At 38.6% G+C, this 17,065-nt stretch overlaps 1 protein-coding gene across 2 annotated transcripts in view; it reads left to right on the top strand.

The window, feature by feature from the left end:
* The window catches only part of lrp6 (low density lipoprotein receptor-related protein 6), a 184,091-nt gene that overhangs the window by 134,768 nt on the left and 32,258 nt on the right, over nt 1-17,065 (top strand). For both annotated transcript variants that reach the window (XM_078568140.1, XM_078568139.1), the window contains exons 5-7: nt 3,541-3,672; nt 6,833-7,229; nt 7,724-7,895. In XM_078568140.1, coding sequence (XP_078424266.1) covers nt 3,541-3,672; nt 6,833-7,229; nt 7,724-7,895 — 701 coding nt within the window. The remainder of the gene's footprint in view (nt 1-3,540; nt 3,673-6,832; nt 7,230-7,723; nt 7,896-17,065) is intronic.

Raw genomic sequence — 17,065 nt, 5'->3', positions numbered from 1 at the left:
TATTCTTTGTGTTTTAAATAATTACTTAATTATATTAATCTCTTTAAGTTGTTTTCTTATATATTTTATTAACTTTACCACTAAATTGTATGCTATTTTAAATCTTAGATAGAATAGAACTTACACACTGACCAGATACTCGCCAAACAGCTAGCTTCTTTCCCTGTAGTAGAGCAAGAACCAATTTCTATGAGGCGAGGAAGAAAGAAAGAGGAAACAAACAACAACTCCTCCCCCTTCACCAAACTCCCATCTCACCAAACTCCAAGTCTTCACTCAGTACATTATTATTTTTGTGGTGGCTGACCTCAAGTGTGTAAAGTTTTCACAAGTGTTTGGGATTTTATAAGGCTCAGTTAGCTAAGATATAGTCTAACTTGATTTTGGTACAGTGTTTTGGGAGTATCAACTAGTACTGCTGTTAATGGAACAGACAAGATGTTTGACCCACCTGTTGGGGTACTCTTGAGCAGAAACCAGGCACCCTTCTCATAGTGTCAAAGGGAAAATAAGATGGAAGTCTCTTTCCCAGAATGTTATTGCCTGCTTCCTGACAGCCTGTTTAAAATGACATTGATGGTGCTCAGAAAACAAACAAAAATGACGCATAAGAACATAAGAAATAGGAGCAGGAGAAGGGCATTCAGCCCCTCAAACTTGCCCCGCCATTCAATAAGATCATGGCTGATCTGCCCAGGCCTCAACCCCTCTTTCGTGCCAGCTCCTCATAACCCTCAACTACCCAATATTTCAAAAATCTATCTACCTCGTCTTTAAATACTTTCAGTGATCTAGCCTCCACAACTCTCTGGGGCAGAGAATTCCAGACATTCACTACCTTCTGAGAGAAGAAATTCCTTCGCAGCTTAGTTTTAAATGAATGACCTCTTATTCTGTAGCTATGTCCCTTGCTTTGAGATTCCCCCACTTGTGGAAACATCATCTCAATATCTATCCTGTTAAGCCCCCCCAGAATCTTGTATGTTTCAATAAAATCACCCCTCATTCTTCTAAACTCTAATGAATAAAGGCCTAACTTGTTTAGCTGTTCTTGATAAGTCAACTCCTTCATCCCAGGAATCAGCCTAGTGAATCTCTTTTGAACTGCCTCCAATGCCAGTATATCCTTTCATAAGTACAGGGACCAAAACTGTACACACTGCTTCAGGTGCAGCCTCACCATCTGTAACGAGACCTCCCTATTTTTAAACTCCAATTCCCTAGCAATATAAGCCAAAATTCCATTTGCTGCCTTAATTACTTGCTGCACTTGAATGCTAACTTTGTGTTTCATACACAACATCCAGATCCCTCTGTGCTGAATTATTTTGGAGTGTCTCTCCATTTAAATAATAGTCTGCCTTTTGATTCTTCCTACCAAAGTGCATGACCTCACACTTTCCTACATTAAACTCCATCTACCAAGTTTTTGCCCACTCACTCAGCCTATCTATATCCCCTTGCAGGTTCCTTATGTCCTCATCACAACATGCCCTCCCACCTAATTTTGCATCGTCAGCAAACTTCGATTACATACATACACTCTGCTCCCTCCTCCAAGTCATTAATATAGATAGTAAATAATTGAGGCCCTAGGGCTGACCCTTGTGGCATTCCGCTAGTTATGTCTTTCCAACCTGAAAAAGACTCATTAATGCCAACTCTGTCTTCTGTGTGTTAACCAATCCTCAATCCATGCTAATACATTACCCCCAATGCTGTGAGCTCCTATCTTGTGCAATAACCTTTTATGTGGCACCTTATCAAATGCCTTCTGGAAATCCAAATACACTACATCTACCAGTTCCCCTTTATCAACTCTGCTTGTTATATCCTCAAAGAACTCTAGCAAATTTGTCAAACATGATTTCCCTTTCACAAAACCATGTTGACTCTGTTTAATTGCGTTAAGCTTTTCTAAATGTCCTGCTATTTCCCAAAGACAGATGTTAGGCTGACTGGCCTATAGTTTCCTGCTTTTTGTCTCCCTCCCTTCTTGAACAGGGGTGTTACATTAGCAGTTGTCCAATCTGCTGGGACCCTCCCGGAATCCAGTGAATTCTGGAATATTTTGGCCAATGCCTCCACTATTTCTGCAGCCATTTCCTTTAAAACCCTTGAATACAGGCCATCATGTCTTGTTGACTTTTCTGCCTTTAGTCCCATTAGTCTGTCAAATACTTTCTCCCTCATGATATAGACTGTTACAAGATCTTTCCTTCCATTAGCTCCTTGCTTATCTGATATCTTTGGGATGTTTATAGTGTCCTCCGCCGTGAAGACCAATGCAAAATATTGGTTTAAATTACCTGCCATTTCCCTGTTCCCTGTTATAAATTCTCCAGTCGCATCCTCCAAGGGCCCCACACTCACTTTAGCTACTCTCTTTTTATATACCCGTAGAAGCTCTTGCTGTTTGTTTTTATATTTCTTGCCAATTTACTTTCATGATCAATTTTCTCCCTCCTTTATTAGCTTTTTAGTCATCCACTGCTGGTCCCTAAAAAAGAAAAATTCCCATTCCTCTGGCCTACCACTAGTTTTCACTGCTTTCTATGTCTTAGTTTTTGATTGGATACTCTCCTTGACGGCCTTTGTTAACCACAGATAGTTCATCCTTCTCATCGAGCCCTCCTTTTTGACCGGGATAAATTTGCATGACCTAGGGAGATGAAAAATGAGAAAAAGAGGAAAAAATCTTTGTGTCTTCGAGCCAAAAGAAAGCTGATATACCTGAGCTTTGTAGCATGAAGTGGAAAAGTACAGATTTCTGACTATTCTCATCAAAGTGAGAGTTGACGAGGATTAAAACCAGAAAATAGCTGCATCTTTTCGTCTTATGCCCAGATGTGTGGGAAATAGATGGTGAGCCAACCAAGGATTTTTTTGCGAGTAGTTGACATCAGAAGGCTGGAACCGACTGCTTTTCCAACACAATCCATCTGTGCATGGATGAACCAAAAGAGGGAGAAAAAATGTGTGTGGGTGAATGGAGGGAAAGAGGATCTGTGAAAGGTGATAGAACATGGTTAATTGAACTTGGTACCTAGTTTAGTGTTTCAAGTTTCAATATATGTTTGATATATTTATTTTCTTCAGATATTGATTTTCATGGTACTTCAAACACCAGTTTTGCTTTTTTACCTCTCTTCAGTTCTCATTAAATGAAAATAATGGTATTAATTACAGTAGATGGGCTAAGATTGCTTGACATAATGCTTTGTATCTAAAATGTACTGCATGCACTGTGCACTTAGCTTTCTCTGTAACATGTTGCATGCACAATACAGCTGTGTGAAACATGCTTAAAACAATTTTAAATAATGCATTTGATGCGTTTATTTTTAAAACGCAGCTTATTTCTCAACATGCGCCTAGGTTTTTATTTATGTACGAAAGTGCATCAAGTACATGAAAACTTACAAAACATAACTCCTGATGTAAAATAATTCCTTGTATTTAAGCATTAAAGCATGTGTTGGCCAAAATTTGAAGTTGAGTGTATTCTATTAATATTTACAAACTCTGTTATTAAAACAGCTACAAACCCCTGTGGAAGCAATAATGGTGGTTGTTCCCACTTGTGCCTGATGTCTCCAATCAAACCATTCTTCCAGTGTGCCTGTCCAACTGGTGTCCAGCTACTAGAAGATGGGGCAATGTGCAAAGATGGTAATTTATGAAAAATTAATTTTAGAAACTTAGAGCAGTACCACTAAAAGGCAGAAATTACTGCTCTTTTGATCTTTTACATAGTTGAATTGTTAAGTGTTTAAACCCGAAAACTAGTAGCCTTTCAGCATATGAATATAGCAAATACAAGGTTCAACCTCTGATTTACAGTCACTTGCTTTGTTGTCTTTAGGGTTGATTAATATGCAGGCAATAGCAGACCAGTGCTTCCCATGAGGTTCACATGGGGTATAGTGAATGCTTTGTTAACATGGACTTGCAATTAATCTCACTCCTGGAAATAAGATTTCTATCTCACAGAGGCACTGTTTATCCCATGCTGTACCTCATTGTGATTTGGAGAATTCTAAACATTGTTTGTTACACTTTATAGAGCTTTTTACACTTTCACTAAACCATTGTGCCATAATGATTTTGAAAATATGGAATTATTTCAATGGGCTTCATTTGTGTAATAATCAATAAACTTCCAAGTTCCTACCTTTGGTGTTGTAATAAATGATCAACTATTGTTGATGAGAAGAATATTCTACAGAAAAATAAATAGAAGTTTGAGAGAGGAGGAGAAATACTTTTGATCTGAAGTATTTCCAAATGCATCAAGGTTTTATCTAAAACGTTCAAGACATATCCTACCTAAAAGGAGATGTTCCCAATTTTTACAGTGAAAAAATTGCTTCCTATATGTTGGCTCTGCAGACTTCAAAAAAAATCTTGCTTCTTGATCTGTCCAGTATGCCTTGTATTTAGTCAGGTGTGCTGGAATGCAGTGTCGGATCTGTATCCTCCCTGATTCTAGATCCCACCATTAGAGCTTAAGCCCAACAATGAAGACCAACAAATCCTTGCTGGTATTAAACCTGCTGAATGTGCATGCAGAGTCTCTAACAGGCTGGAAATTACACAATTTCTTCTCTTCCGATAGACATTCTGAACAAAGTTTTTTTTTAAAAAAGTATAGTCAAGAAAAGTTAGATTAAAAATACCTCAATCTCCATCCTCTCCAACAAGAAATAATTTCATTTATCTAGTTATTTGAATGCTGAGTTAATTGTGTCCCACAAATGTTGTGTTTCACTGGCTTAAGAGTGCAAAATGGTAACCTTTGTTTTGGGATACCTCTTGGCATTGATTGATGATCTTTGCAGTAGAAGGTGAGGTGAGCTGACCCTAGGCAAATAGCAGCAACTATGGAAACTTGTAGTTTTGAATAGTCAGGATTTACAACTAGGCCATTCTTGCATGTATTTTGACCACTGCAAGGAGAAGGTATCTTTTGTTCTGTGGCCCTGTGACTTATACAAGAACAATTCTTCATTCATCTGTACTTTCACTGTTTCTTTTTCCCTCAGTTTTTAAATTAAATGAGATAGTGCATGTTTGGTCATGCGTGGTGCAAGCATTGGCTGCCTGGTTGAGATGTCTCTAATAGAGACTGACAAGAGCCATTGATACGACCAGACCATGCTATTTACATTCCAACTGCAAAAGGCTGCATAGAGTGAAACCTGATAAATGGAAACTTGCGGCAGTGGAAGAAGTTTTGTAGATATGCAAAAATTGTGGGTTTTTTTCATCCTTACTGAAATTTGTGTAATAAAAACACTGCCAAAGCGAGAAAGAAATGTTTCTTGGAGGGAGACTGATTTTAATTTTGCTAGGACATGCGCATGTGAGGATGCCCCTGATTTTTCAAATGGCTGTTTTGGTAACAAAAGGAAAGCTGTCATGGTTAACTATCCTGGAAATGTATATTCTATCCTGTTTTGTATCGATAGAGATAAAAGTATATCCTAAAATGGTGAGGGGGGAGACATCCACATTCCTTATTAACATTGAGGTTGGGGAAATATAAAAAGAGCCTTACATCTAACCAGCTTGATCTGAAAAAGCTCAACGCTGATTACAAAATGTGGAATATATGTATCAGGTGACTAGTATGGATATTTTTTATTTTGATAACCATAGAAATTCAGGGACAAATAAAGAAAGTACTTAATTGTTTACAGTTTTAATTGATTCACTGCAGTATATGTTGTTAACATTACCCCGTCACTTGCAGTCCTTTTGTAGGCCGGTAGGACTCTTCACTAAATGCTGCCACTGAATTATCCTTCAATAAAGCCCATATCCAATCTGCACAGCTTGCAATAATGACACCACCAATTGGCGTTTTCCCAGGAACAAGGATTATAGTGGTAATGATGCCAAATTGTGTCTGTAATGGAGAACCCATTAATCAGCATAAAGACTCAAATTGCAGAGATAACATTATCAGGAGTATACGCTTCATCAAACCCAGGAAATTTGCAACAGGATTATTTAACAGCAAAACTTCCAATATTTCCCTATGAAGTAAAAATTACTTCACAAAATTGCTCTGTGGCCTATGAAATGTACATATACATACATCTGTTTTACTCCCCGGTTTTTACCTACTCAGGACTTTCAACTTACCACTTACTTTCTTTGTAAGCAGATCTATTTATTAAAAAGATGGTCCAAATATCTAGCCATTGCTTAGCGTGAAAACCAAAATACAGAAGCACTGCTCAACATTGAACTAGAAAAATAATACTTTCTCTTGCTCCTTTGAATACCATTCGGCCATAGTAATTAGATGCTGTAAGTTATTTTGAGTCACATTGATGATCCATAGAGTCATGACTTATATGCATCTAACAGGCTTTTTTAGCCCATCACTTCCCAGCAACAAAGCTGCTTTTGTCATCAATCGCAGCAATAAAACTGCTGCAAGGCTGAGAGTAAAATATCTGAAGCTGAATGGTGGTACCCCATTGGTCACGCACAGCTGTACAAACCAAATTGCTTCACCAGAAGTAGTTCAGCCCTTTATACCTAAAAGATTTTATTACCAAGTGAAATCAACTGGTTGAAAAGAAATAATTATGTTATCGTACATTTTTAAGTCTATTTCTGTCTGATTGTGTCTTTCTTGTCTTTCTATTTGCTAAGTGTGTTTTATGCCATGCCCTGACTAAATACCATGAAATTTCTGTTCAGGTTGGCCTTGTATTGAACAATTATTTAGCAAGATGGTCAATAGGCTGCAAACAGAATGATGCCAGTTGTAAGCTTATTGTGTATCTTTGAAAAACAAAATTAATTTATTTTAAAGGTGCCTCTGAGTTATTGCTGTTGGCTCGACGAACTGACTTAAGGCGGATATCTTTGGACACTCCTGATTTTACAGATGTCATCTTACAGCTGGATGATATCCGCCATGCAATTGCGATAGATTATGATCCAGTGGAAGGATATATATACTGGACTGATGATGAAGTACATGCAATAAGGCGTGCTTACTTGGATGGCTCAGGAAGTCAGTTTGTTGTGACCTCCCAAATCAACCATCCTGATGGCATTGCTGTAGATTGGGTTGCAAGGAACCTTTACTGGACAGATACTGGCACTGACCGTATTGAAGTAACTAGGCTGAATGGTACGATGCGCAAGATTCTAATTTCTGAGGACCTGGATGAACCAAGAGCAATTGTGCTTGATCCAATGTCTGGGTAAGAACATATTTAAAATTTCTTGCATGTTTTAGGGAAAATCTTTTTGCTGAAGTCCACTTGTTGTTGATTCCCTGCATTAAATTAATTTGTGTTCTTGAGTTTTAAAAGGTCGTCTTGATGGAGGGGGAAAAATATTCTAACATTAAAGAAACAATTGTATTTTACGTTGTAAGGACCTCATAAAATTTAATGGTACTCTGCTGTGAACTTTTACTATGGAAAATAGCATTGAAATTCTCAAGGTTTATTTCATGTACCTTCACAAGCTGGAGAGAAAGAAATTCCATACTTTTGACTGCATTAGCTTTCAACCATAAGCCCCTCTTAGTTGTCGGAATATGTTTTGTAGCGAGTATCCTGTAACAATATTTTGCTCCCTCTCCCCTTTTGAAATCCTAGGATGATAAGTCATGATAGTGAGGACGTTGTTTATTTTTGTTTTAAATACAAGCAGCCAATGCCACATTTGTATCTTTATTTCTTCCAATCAGGTACATGTACTGGACAGACTGGGGTGAGATTCCAAAGATAGAACGTGCTACTTTAGATGGATCAGACAGAGTTATCCTTGTTAACACTTCATTGGGTTGGCCAAATGGTTTAGCCCTGGACTACAAAGAAAGAAAGATGTACTGGGGAGATGCTAAAACTGATAAGATAGAGGTTTGTATGTAACTTGAGTTAAAATATTAACCCATAATTTTTGTCTGTAGACTTTCATATAGATTTATATGTTTGTTAAACATGCCATTTGAAATGGTTTAAAACTTTTGGATGTATTTAAGGATGGATATTTTTTGGTTTTTTTCATGTATATCAGTTTTCACTGCTGTGCAGTCAGATTAAGTCATTTTAAGGTATTCAATTCTGTTACCTTGTAACTAGCCCAGCCACTATGGATAAGTAAATGTGGACGCCAATGCCATCTTATCTCTTTTTTTCTTTAAATCTCTCTTCTATACACACCCCAACCCACCATGCTCTCTGTACTTCACATTAACTTTATCCACTGGAATAGGCATTATGCCAAATAATAATGTCTAAAGTTAAATTTATTTTCAAAAAAAATTAACAGTTGAAATTTTCCTACTTCATAACCAAGTCCTCCACATAATTTTAAAAGCTATTTAAATGTATTGTTTAAACCTTCTCTTCTGTAGTATTAGTGAGCTTCTATATCTTAGTGACAAGAACAGAAAAGTTGCACTTATGGTAATGATACATTAAAGTTGGAATAATAGAAATAGCTCCACCCAACAATTTCAAAAAAAATAATTTATAGGTGTCACACGTGAGTTTATTTAAAAGCAAATAAAAATAGCCTTAGTATAGCCCATTGCACATGTCATAGAATCATAAAATGGTTACAATACACAAGGAGGCCATTCAGCCCTCTAGTGCCATTCAGCCCTGTCTCCTTGTATGGCATTCAAATAGGTTCTCCCTTGTATACTTTAGTAGATGAGCTGTTCCATATTAACTGTGTACATGCCCAAATAGCTAGAGGCCACAGATTTCAGCTTGGGGAAATTTCACATGTCTATTGTAGTGATAAAATGGTGTTTTTTCTCACATTGGTGCAATAAGAATATGCCAGTGTCCTCAAGTGATCACTTTAACTTGACAGACCCACAGATGACCAGAGACATTACTTTGAACATAATAATGGCAATGAATGTGTGTATGACTAGAAATTCAAAATGATTGAAATCTTTTTTTTAATAAGCTAGCTGTGTCTCTGATGGGGATGTGTTTTGCTTTCGGGTGTAGAAAGAAGAAACTCAGCACTGTTTTAGTTTTCAAAACTTGCCAATTTCTGTTGGAATTATGTTCAAAGTAAGTTTGTTTAGAAGGGTTTCTTACATTTGGTGGAACAAAATCTTCCTGGAATAGCACCAATGTTAAAAGCATTTTGACTGAGTATCTTCAGTTTTTAAGAAAAAATATGCCTACAGCCAACAGTTTAAAGATCAAACTTTGTGTTTAAGGATTCAACAGTTATATCCAGCTCTCTTTAAGTGGGTGAAGGATTATTGAGATGTGTGGGAGCAGGTGGGGGTTGGGGGGCGCGTTTTAGCTATGACAAAGCTTCACTCATTCAAGTTTGGTTCATTGGTAAGATGCTGATTAAAAAATTACAATAGGATTTGATCCTATTGCTCACTTTCTCCACATTTTCACATCCATTTACTCTGCTTATATTTTTTTTTACCACAATCTTAATTTGTATAAATTGCATACAGCATACTCCTGTAATTAATGCAAAAAACATTTAAAGTATCTATAAAGGAATCCTAAAACCTTTTGAAACCTTACTTTTCAGTTCTTCATTTTCTCCAAAACCTTTGTTGCAATATATTCCTATACCAAAAGGTTTACACAGACTGTAGATAATTCAGTTGTCCTCTGCCCTCTTTGTATTATTATCATAAAATCAACAATATGGTAACTATATTGCCCTCCATTGATGTGGTAACAATAGTTGACCTGAAATTAGTTTCCTGTCACCACCCTCTCCCAAACATAATGTCAAATATGTTTTTCAAAACAAAATGCTCTCCCTGTTTAACAAAACTTCATCTTGTACCCAAGAAAAACTAGCTTTTATCATGGCCAAATTTACACTACCACTGAGATCTGAAAGAATTATCTAGGCTCCTTGTCCTGTTTTCCCACCTCCATTTTTTCCTTCCTGTGTTCAAACACTTAACCTCAGCCATTCTGTCAGTAGAAGCCAGGAGCAAATCTGCATTTTACCATTCTACAGACAGCTTGTTAGAGGGCTGAAATATTGTGCTGCTAATGGCAATTTTAAAAAAAACATTTAAAGCACCTCTTGTGCTAAACAATGTATAGTAGATTTAGATCCCTGGACAGATTGTTAAGACTTTATTTTGGCAGATCGAGAGAATTTTGCATCTAAAATCATCAGACATTTGAAGGTAGAGCAACTGCAAGCTGGCCTTTATGTATAAACCAGTTACTTTCAGACTGTTTTTCAAAAATAAACTATGCACTTTTCTGTGAATGCAGATTTCCCCTATCTTTGACCTTTGGATTGCTTAGTAACCAATTCTGTGATGGTGTGCAGATGCAGTCTGTTTACATCAGCAGAGACACATTTATTAAGAAGCATGGCATTGGAGGTGGCTGCTGTAGTACTGGGGCCCTGAGGAGATAATAAGCAGCAGCAGGGGTTAATGGAAATCAGCAGGAGGTGCAGCAGGATGCTTTTGTTCCCAGTTTATCTGGCAATGTACAGTGGGCAAAGCAGCCTGCAACTTGGCAGTCTGGTTTGTCATTATTCACAGTTGGTTGCTGCTGGTAAACTACGATACGATTGCGGCTGCTGACATCTTTCGTCTAGCATGAAAGCTTCGTTTTTTTACATCTAACTATATTTAGATGCATATGCCATAAGCAATGTTTTAAATACTTGAAATTGAAATAAGTGTAATTTCTCCAATTTTCTTTCAAAAACATTACTTGATGATGCCTCCTATAAAGTATAACTAGATAATGCTGTTAATCTCCGGTTATAAGCATGCATGAAGCCAAAACCTTGAACAGTGTCAAACTGATTTCCATAAAATGTAGTTGGGCTGCTTTGAAACTAAATTGGTATATGCAAGATTTTCTGTTGGATGTAATTATTTGAAAAATAAATTTACAACTGGATAGATTTCTGGATTGTACCCAGCCAGGGTTAGACATTGTATTTTCAAAGTATTTTTGAGGCTATGATAATTTCTCAAATTAACATTGTATTAAAGTTGCAGATTTCTGCTTTATGCAATTTACAGAGTAAATTACCAGTATTCTATGGTTCTTCAAAATTGCCCCCTTTAGAATTTTCAAGTGTTTGAAATTCCCTTAAATAAGGCAACCCAGTGGTATGGTGCATTGACGTACCTTATGTATTGTCAGAATAGTGAGGTAAATTCACATCTGTAGTTTCTTAGATAAAAAAAACTGATGGCTCATGCAGGTTGGAGCTCGGTTACTCCACAAAAGAATATGCGAGGTGAGTCAGCCTGGGTTCTGTCATCTGCCCCCATAGAGTCTGATTTCAACTGCCAAACAGGCATTGGCAGGTTGTCTCACCATTCTTTCTTCCCCAAAGAATGCCACATGACACAAGAAAGTTTAATATGGGGTTGCTATAGGGAGGATGCAGAATGAAATAACATTAAGTATCTCTCTAAAATAATTGTTAATCAGATTTTTAACGTTGCATTTGTAAAGGTTAATTTATGTGCTCCCAGTGGTGCACATTCTAGTATTGTGAAAAGCAGTGCTACAATGTTGTGTTTTGATCCCTGGATTCCACAAACTTATGTTTGCATAGATTGCCCGAGAATTGCTTGCACTCTTGACCAGGAAACTTGTATTCAAATACATGTCTTGCTTTTACTTTTACACTGAGATGTTTTAATTCCATCAGCAGTGGTTATGGGAGGCCAAGGTGCCTGAGGAGGAAGACAGGAAAAATCAGTTTTGATGGAGATTTTTTTTTAAACAATACTCTAGTATGGCTTCCTGGAGCTGAGGAAAATATGGAATTGATAGGAGAATGGGAAAGTAAACCGACTTTGGAAGAGTTTTCTGGGAGGGAGTGGTGGGTGGGGTGGCAATAATAGAAAACATTTTATTTTTTTCAGAGGAGTTCAACCTTGAATAGATAATCCCCAGTTTGGTAGTGTCGAGCATTTTGTTAACTGGTGTTCAGGTTTACGTGAAAATGGCTCCTCCTGTACTCAGGAAATGAACTTGTGACTCTCAGCAAAATGATTAAGTTGTGGTAACCTGGGGTGAGATTGTGATTGTAAAGCCTTAATCCTCCTTGTGTTAATTCTCTGCTGCTGTTGTGTAGCTTCTACTTATGTCCTACCTGTGGAGCAGGATCACCAGCATATTTTGGGTTTTAAGCTTCTTCTAGGAAAAGTGTAGAGGGAGAGTGTGAAGGAAAAGGATTAAAAGTGCCTTTTTTTCCTTTCAGTTAGTGGTTTTACACTGTCATCCATCTTGAATCATCAGCTTACTAAGAACTGTTGTAGACATTTGCCGGCCTGGTGTAATTGGATTTCTTTCAGTAAAACAAAGCCATTTGTGTAGTCTGAGGTTGCAGCCTTTTTGTATTCAGTGAGGTACTGAGCAGGTTCACACAGTAATTTGCCTGATAAAGAGCTGCGCACAAAGTCAGAGAGAAACAGAGGGTTTTTTCCCTTGTTTGTTGGCGAATCATTTGTGTTAGATGGGAACCGAGAATCAGTATCCGGAGAATGCTTCGTTTTACATCCTAATCCTGAAATTGAGGCTGCCTTTTCCTCTGATGACAGACTACAAAGTCCAGCTAAAAAGAAGGTTGTTTTTAGCTGTCTAGACTGGGTAAAATTCTATCGGTGAGTGGCAGCTTGCACTGCCTACTGTGGGGAATAATGAAACACAAGGCTTCCATTTAGTCAAGCAGAGAAGATTCAAAGGTTGTAACCTTGACTTTAGTGAATACTGAGTTGAATACAAATTGATTTGGGGAGGAGGTTTACAGCTCAGGCAGTTGAAGGGCTGTTCGATATTGTGTGTTGGCAGTGTGTAACTCGATTTGACATATTTTTAAGATGGCCAAATTCCCAGAGGGGTTATGGGGCAGTGGTGGAGGTGGAGTGAGAGAGATCTCTTCAACAATTGTTTTTGACTTACAGGGTGAACTATGAATTAAAAGGCAAAACCGAAGCAGTGGTTATCTCTTTAACTGATTGCATCCAATTCAATTCAATTCATTAAAACAAGAGTTTGGGAAATATGATATAAATCTGCACTTTTAGTTCATTAGGTTATTTTTATAATTGATCAACAGGTTGAATATTAGAGTGCACTCTTGTTTTTGAAATCTTTTAAATAAATTATTTTCTCCTCTTCCTTTCCACTTTCTCCTTTATTCTGGCAACGTTGATTTGATTTGACTTGGGTTCAGATCCATATCCATTTTTAATAACCTCTACTCCGAAATGGTTATATTTCATATTCCACCATAAATAATGAGTGTCAGGCAAGCAGTTTAACCTGGGTAGCATCACAGTTGAGTCACATCTTGCCTTCATTTTCAGCAGATGTCGCTGGTTAGAAATGAGTGAAGACCCTGGCTGTCTTATCTGTTTTCCAGCCCTTTTCTCAGTGCTACACTCCTGGTTTTAAAACTGTTTTTACTTTTTAGAAGACTGACCCACATGATCTGAGCCAAGCATGAATGATAGCCATAGGTTGTAATCCAGCATCACAATAAGCGCAAGGTATTTTGTTAAAATGACACAGGTGTGGCATCCATGTCTCGCATCAGTACCAAGATGTTTGCATTCCAATTCCTCGAGATAAATGCTAGGGTAGTGGTTCTATTATATCACTACTGTTAATTGATGTATGATCGTTGTGCATACCAGACTTTAAAATAGGCTGCAACATGCTCAGAAATGAGACTTCAGCCCACTGTAGTTTGATCATGTGGTGTGTAAGTGGGTTATTAAAGTTGAGTATCCTACTCTGTGGTTCAAGGTTACTGCATTTGTGACTAATCTGGTGAGTTGAGAAGTTAAGTTAGACAAAATTTGTGTCAGGAGCTTTGAGATTAGTCTTTACCTACCTCTCACTGCATACTTAATAGTGGGGAAAATCTGGTCTGGTTGCATGAGTGATTTGTGTCCAATTATGCTGACATGTTATCTTAGAAATGTTGTGCGTTGAGATTTATTAGTGGGGCTTGATTCATTTTAAAGCGTTAAGACATTTTGGGAGAGGGAATGCACATAAAAAGCAGTCCGTTTACTTCCATCAGAATCAATTTAGGTATAAGAGGAAAAGTTAATTTATCGTTATGATTTGATGAGTGCATGTTGATTTTGAATTACATATCAGATTGTATAGCATCTGTATTTATGAAATTATATAAAATTACCATTGTGCATCCTCACTCTAGGTACCTTTGATGTTTCTTGCACTTTCAGTATTGTGATAAATGCTGTAATTAATGTCTCTTATACGTTTATGTTGGAATCTGTTCCTAACTCTGGCTTATTTGGTAAATGGGCTGCTTAAAGTGGAATAGCTCTGTGAACATTCTGAATCGTGGGATAGGTAATCTCAGCTGGCTTCAAAGGGGTACTACAAATTGCCTCAGTACATTTTGTTATCTCCAGATTTGACTATTCCATCACACTCTTGGCTGGCCTCTCAATTTCTGCCCTTTAGACTTTAGGTCATCCAAAACTTTGGTGCCCGTGTCCTCACCGACACAAAACCTCCTTCACCCATCACCCCTGTACTCACTGACCTACACTGGCTACTGATTAAGCAACAGCTTAATCTTAAAATTCTCATCCCTCTTTTCAAATCCCTCTAATTTTCCCCTCCCTATCTCTGTACGGTAGTCTCCTCCAGCCCTATAACTTAAGATATGTGTTCCTCTACTTCTGGCCTCGAGTGACCCCAATTTTAATCAGAGGAGAAAAGTACTTCAGTCACAAAAAATACTCAGATCATGGTGCTGGAAGGAGTGGTCACTTGCCATGTCATCTATAGGTACAGGACCAGCTTTCAATATATATAAATAATATCCAGCACCCTTACTATCACAGTACTGTCCAACAGCTGGTCATGGAGGAGCAAGACATTTATACTACTTGATATCCAACAGCCAGATCCCATCTGCTTGGCTTCCACCAAGAACCCCCATGCTCCAGCCTCTGTCACCAAATGCTTGCATAAGCTGAACCTGATAGGACATATTTTCTATGTCGTTGTGACCCTAAGCTGTTTCAAATAATACATCCTATCTATAACTAAAAGCACCTATCTAAAAGGGAGCAACATTGCTCTCTTCTGGTGCCACCACGTACCAGCCCCTGCATCCCACCCCACCACTTCCTTTGAAGCCAAGTCACCCGATGCAATGAATTCAAAACCTTCATTTCCATTTACAAATTCCACCTTGCATTTCCCTTCCTAGCTCTGCAATTTCCAATTCTCAGTCTCAGCACACACTTTACTCTCTCAGCTTTGGCCTCCTTTGCACCTTCAGCTCTAGGGGCTGAATCCACCCCCCCACCCCCACTCCCGTTGAAGGGCAGGCGCGCTTCCAATCGGCGCCCCCAATTAAGGCCCACCCAGCGTGACGTCTGCACATAAGCGCTGTGCGCTTCCTGTGCGGGCGGGGGAGTATCCCAAAATCGAGAGTGGGCACAAAAGAGCGCACTCATCTCCCTGAGGCGAAGTGCAGCCTCAGGGAGATTGGCTCTAAATGTTTAAAAACCTAAAAATCGAAAAATAAAATTTCCCTAACACGTCTCCTCATGTGACAATGTCACATGAGTTGGGACATGTCCATCTTTTTTACAAACTTTATTAAAAATTTTAAAAACCTACATGAAACCTCATCCCGCCCGTGGATGAGGTTTCATGCTTTTTCTAATTCGCACCGGGGCTCCTGGCCTGCCCACCAACCTTAAGGTTGGACAGGCAGGTCCTTTAAATACTTAATTGACTCAGTCAATGGCCTCAATTGGCGATTGACAGGTCGGCGGGCGCGCAGCTGATTTCGCTGCGCCCCCGCCTACCGGAAAATTTAAATCAGGCGCGGTGACGTCAGGAGTTCCCCCCGAAGTCACTGCGCGTCATTTTACACGTTGGTGAGCGGGCCCCGCTGACACGTAAAATCCTGCCCTAGGTTCAGTGGCAGATCCTTTAACTATTTTAGCCCAGCATACCTTCCCTAACCCTACGCAATTTGCTATTTTCTACCCAACTTCAAAAACGTCTTGAAATTCTATCACTTTGACCATTCTTTACCTCACCTCTCCTCATTCTGCTGTAACTGCTCAGGGTTCATCTAGACGTCTGTGAACTAACTTGGATATTTTGCCTCTTAAAAGCACTATATAAAATGTCAGTTTTACTAAGTGTACAAAATACTCCCAATCTCACTGTGAGAAGAGATGAGACTTAATTCTGTACTTCACTGGTGGGATTAGGAACCCAGTGTGGGGAATAAGTGGAACCATTTCATTGATTTCAGAAGTACTGAATTTCTGATGATTATCTTTCGCATTGCTTTGAGCTTTATTTCAACTACAGGCTAGGTACCTCAAAAATGGTGTACTTTTTAATTCTCAGTACATATGAACATTCAAATTAAGAGTAGGGGTAGGCCACTCGGCCCTTTGAACCTGCTCTGCCATCCAATAAGATCATGGTTGACCCAATTTCAACCACAACACCACATTCCCACCTACCCCCGATAACCTTTCACCCCCTTGCTTATCAAGAATCTATCTACATCTGCCATAAAAATATTCAAGGACTCTGCTTCCACTGCCTTTTGAGGAACAGAGTTCCAAAGACTCAAGACCCTCAGAGAGAGAAAAATTCTCCTCATCTCTATCTTAAATGGGCAACCCCTTATTTTTAAACAGTAGCCCCAGTACTAGATTCTCCCACAAGAAGAAACACTCTCTCCACATCAACCCTGTCAAGACCCCTCAGGATCTTGTATATTTCAATCAAGCCGCTCCATACTCTTCTAAACTCCAGCAGATACAAGCCTAGCCTGTCCAACCTTTCCTCATAAAATAACCCACCCATTCCAGGTAGTAGCTTAGCAAGCCTTTTCTGAACTGCCCCCAAAGCATTTACATCCTACCCTTAAATGAGGAGATCAATACTGTACATAGTACTCCAGATGTGGTCTTGCCGATGCCCTGTATAACTGAAGAGTAACCTCCCTACTTGTGTATTCAATTCCCCTCACTATCAGTTATACAATTACTTGCTGTATCTGCATACTA

The sequence above is a fragment of the Cetorhinus maximus genome, chromosome 22, assembly GCF_964194155.1.
Source record: "Cetorhinus maximus chromosome 22, sCetMax3.hap1.1, whole genome shotgun sequence".
Classification (NCBI taxonomy): domain Eukaryota; kingdom Metazoa; phylum Chordata; class Chondrichthyes; order Lamniformes; family Cetorhinidae; genus Cetorhinus; species Cetorhinus maximus.
Note: the sequence above shows the minus strand (reverse complement) of the source record. Positions and strands in the feature narration are given on the sequence as shown.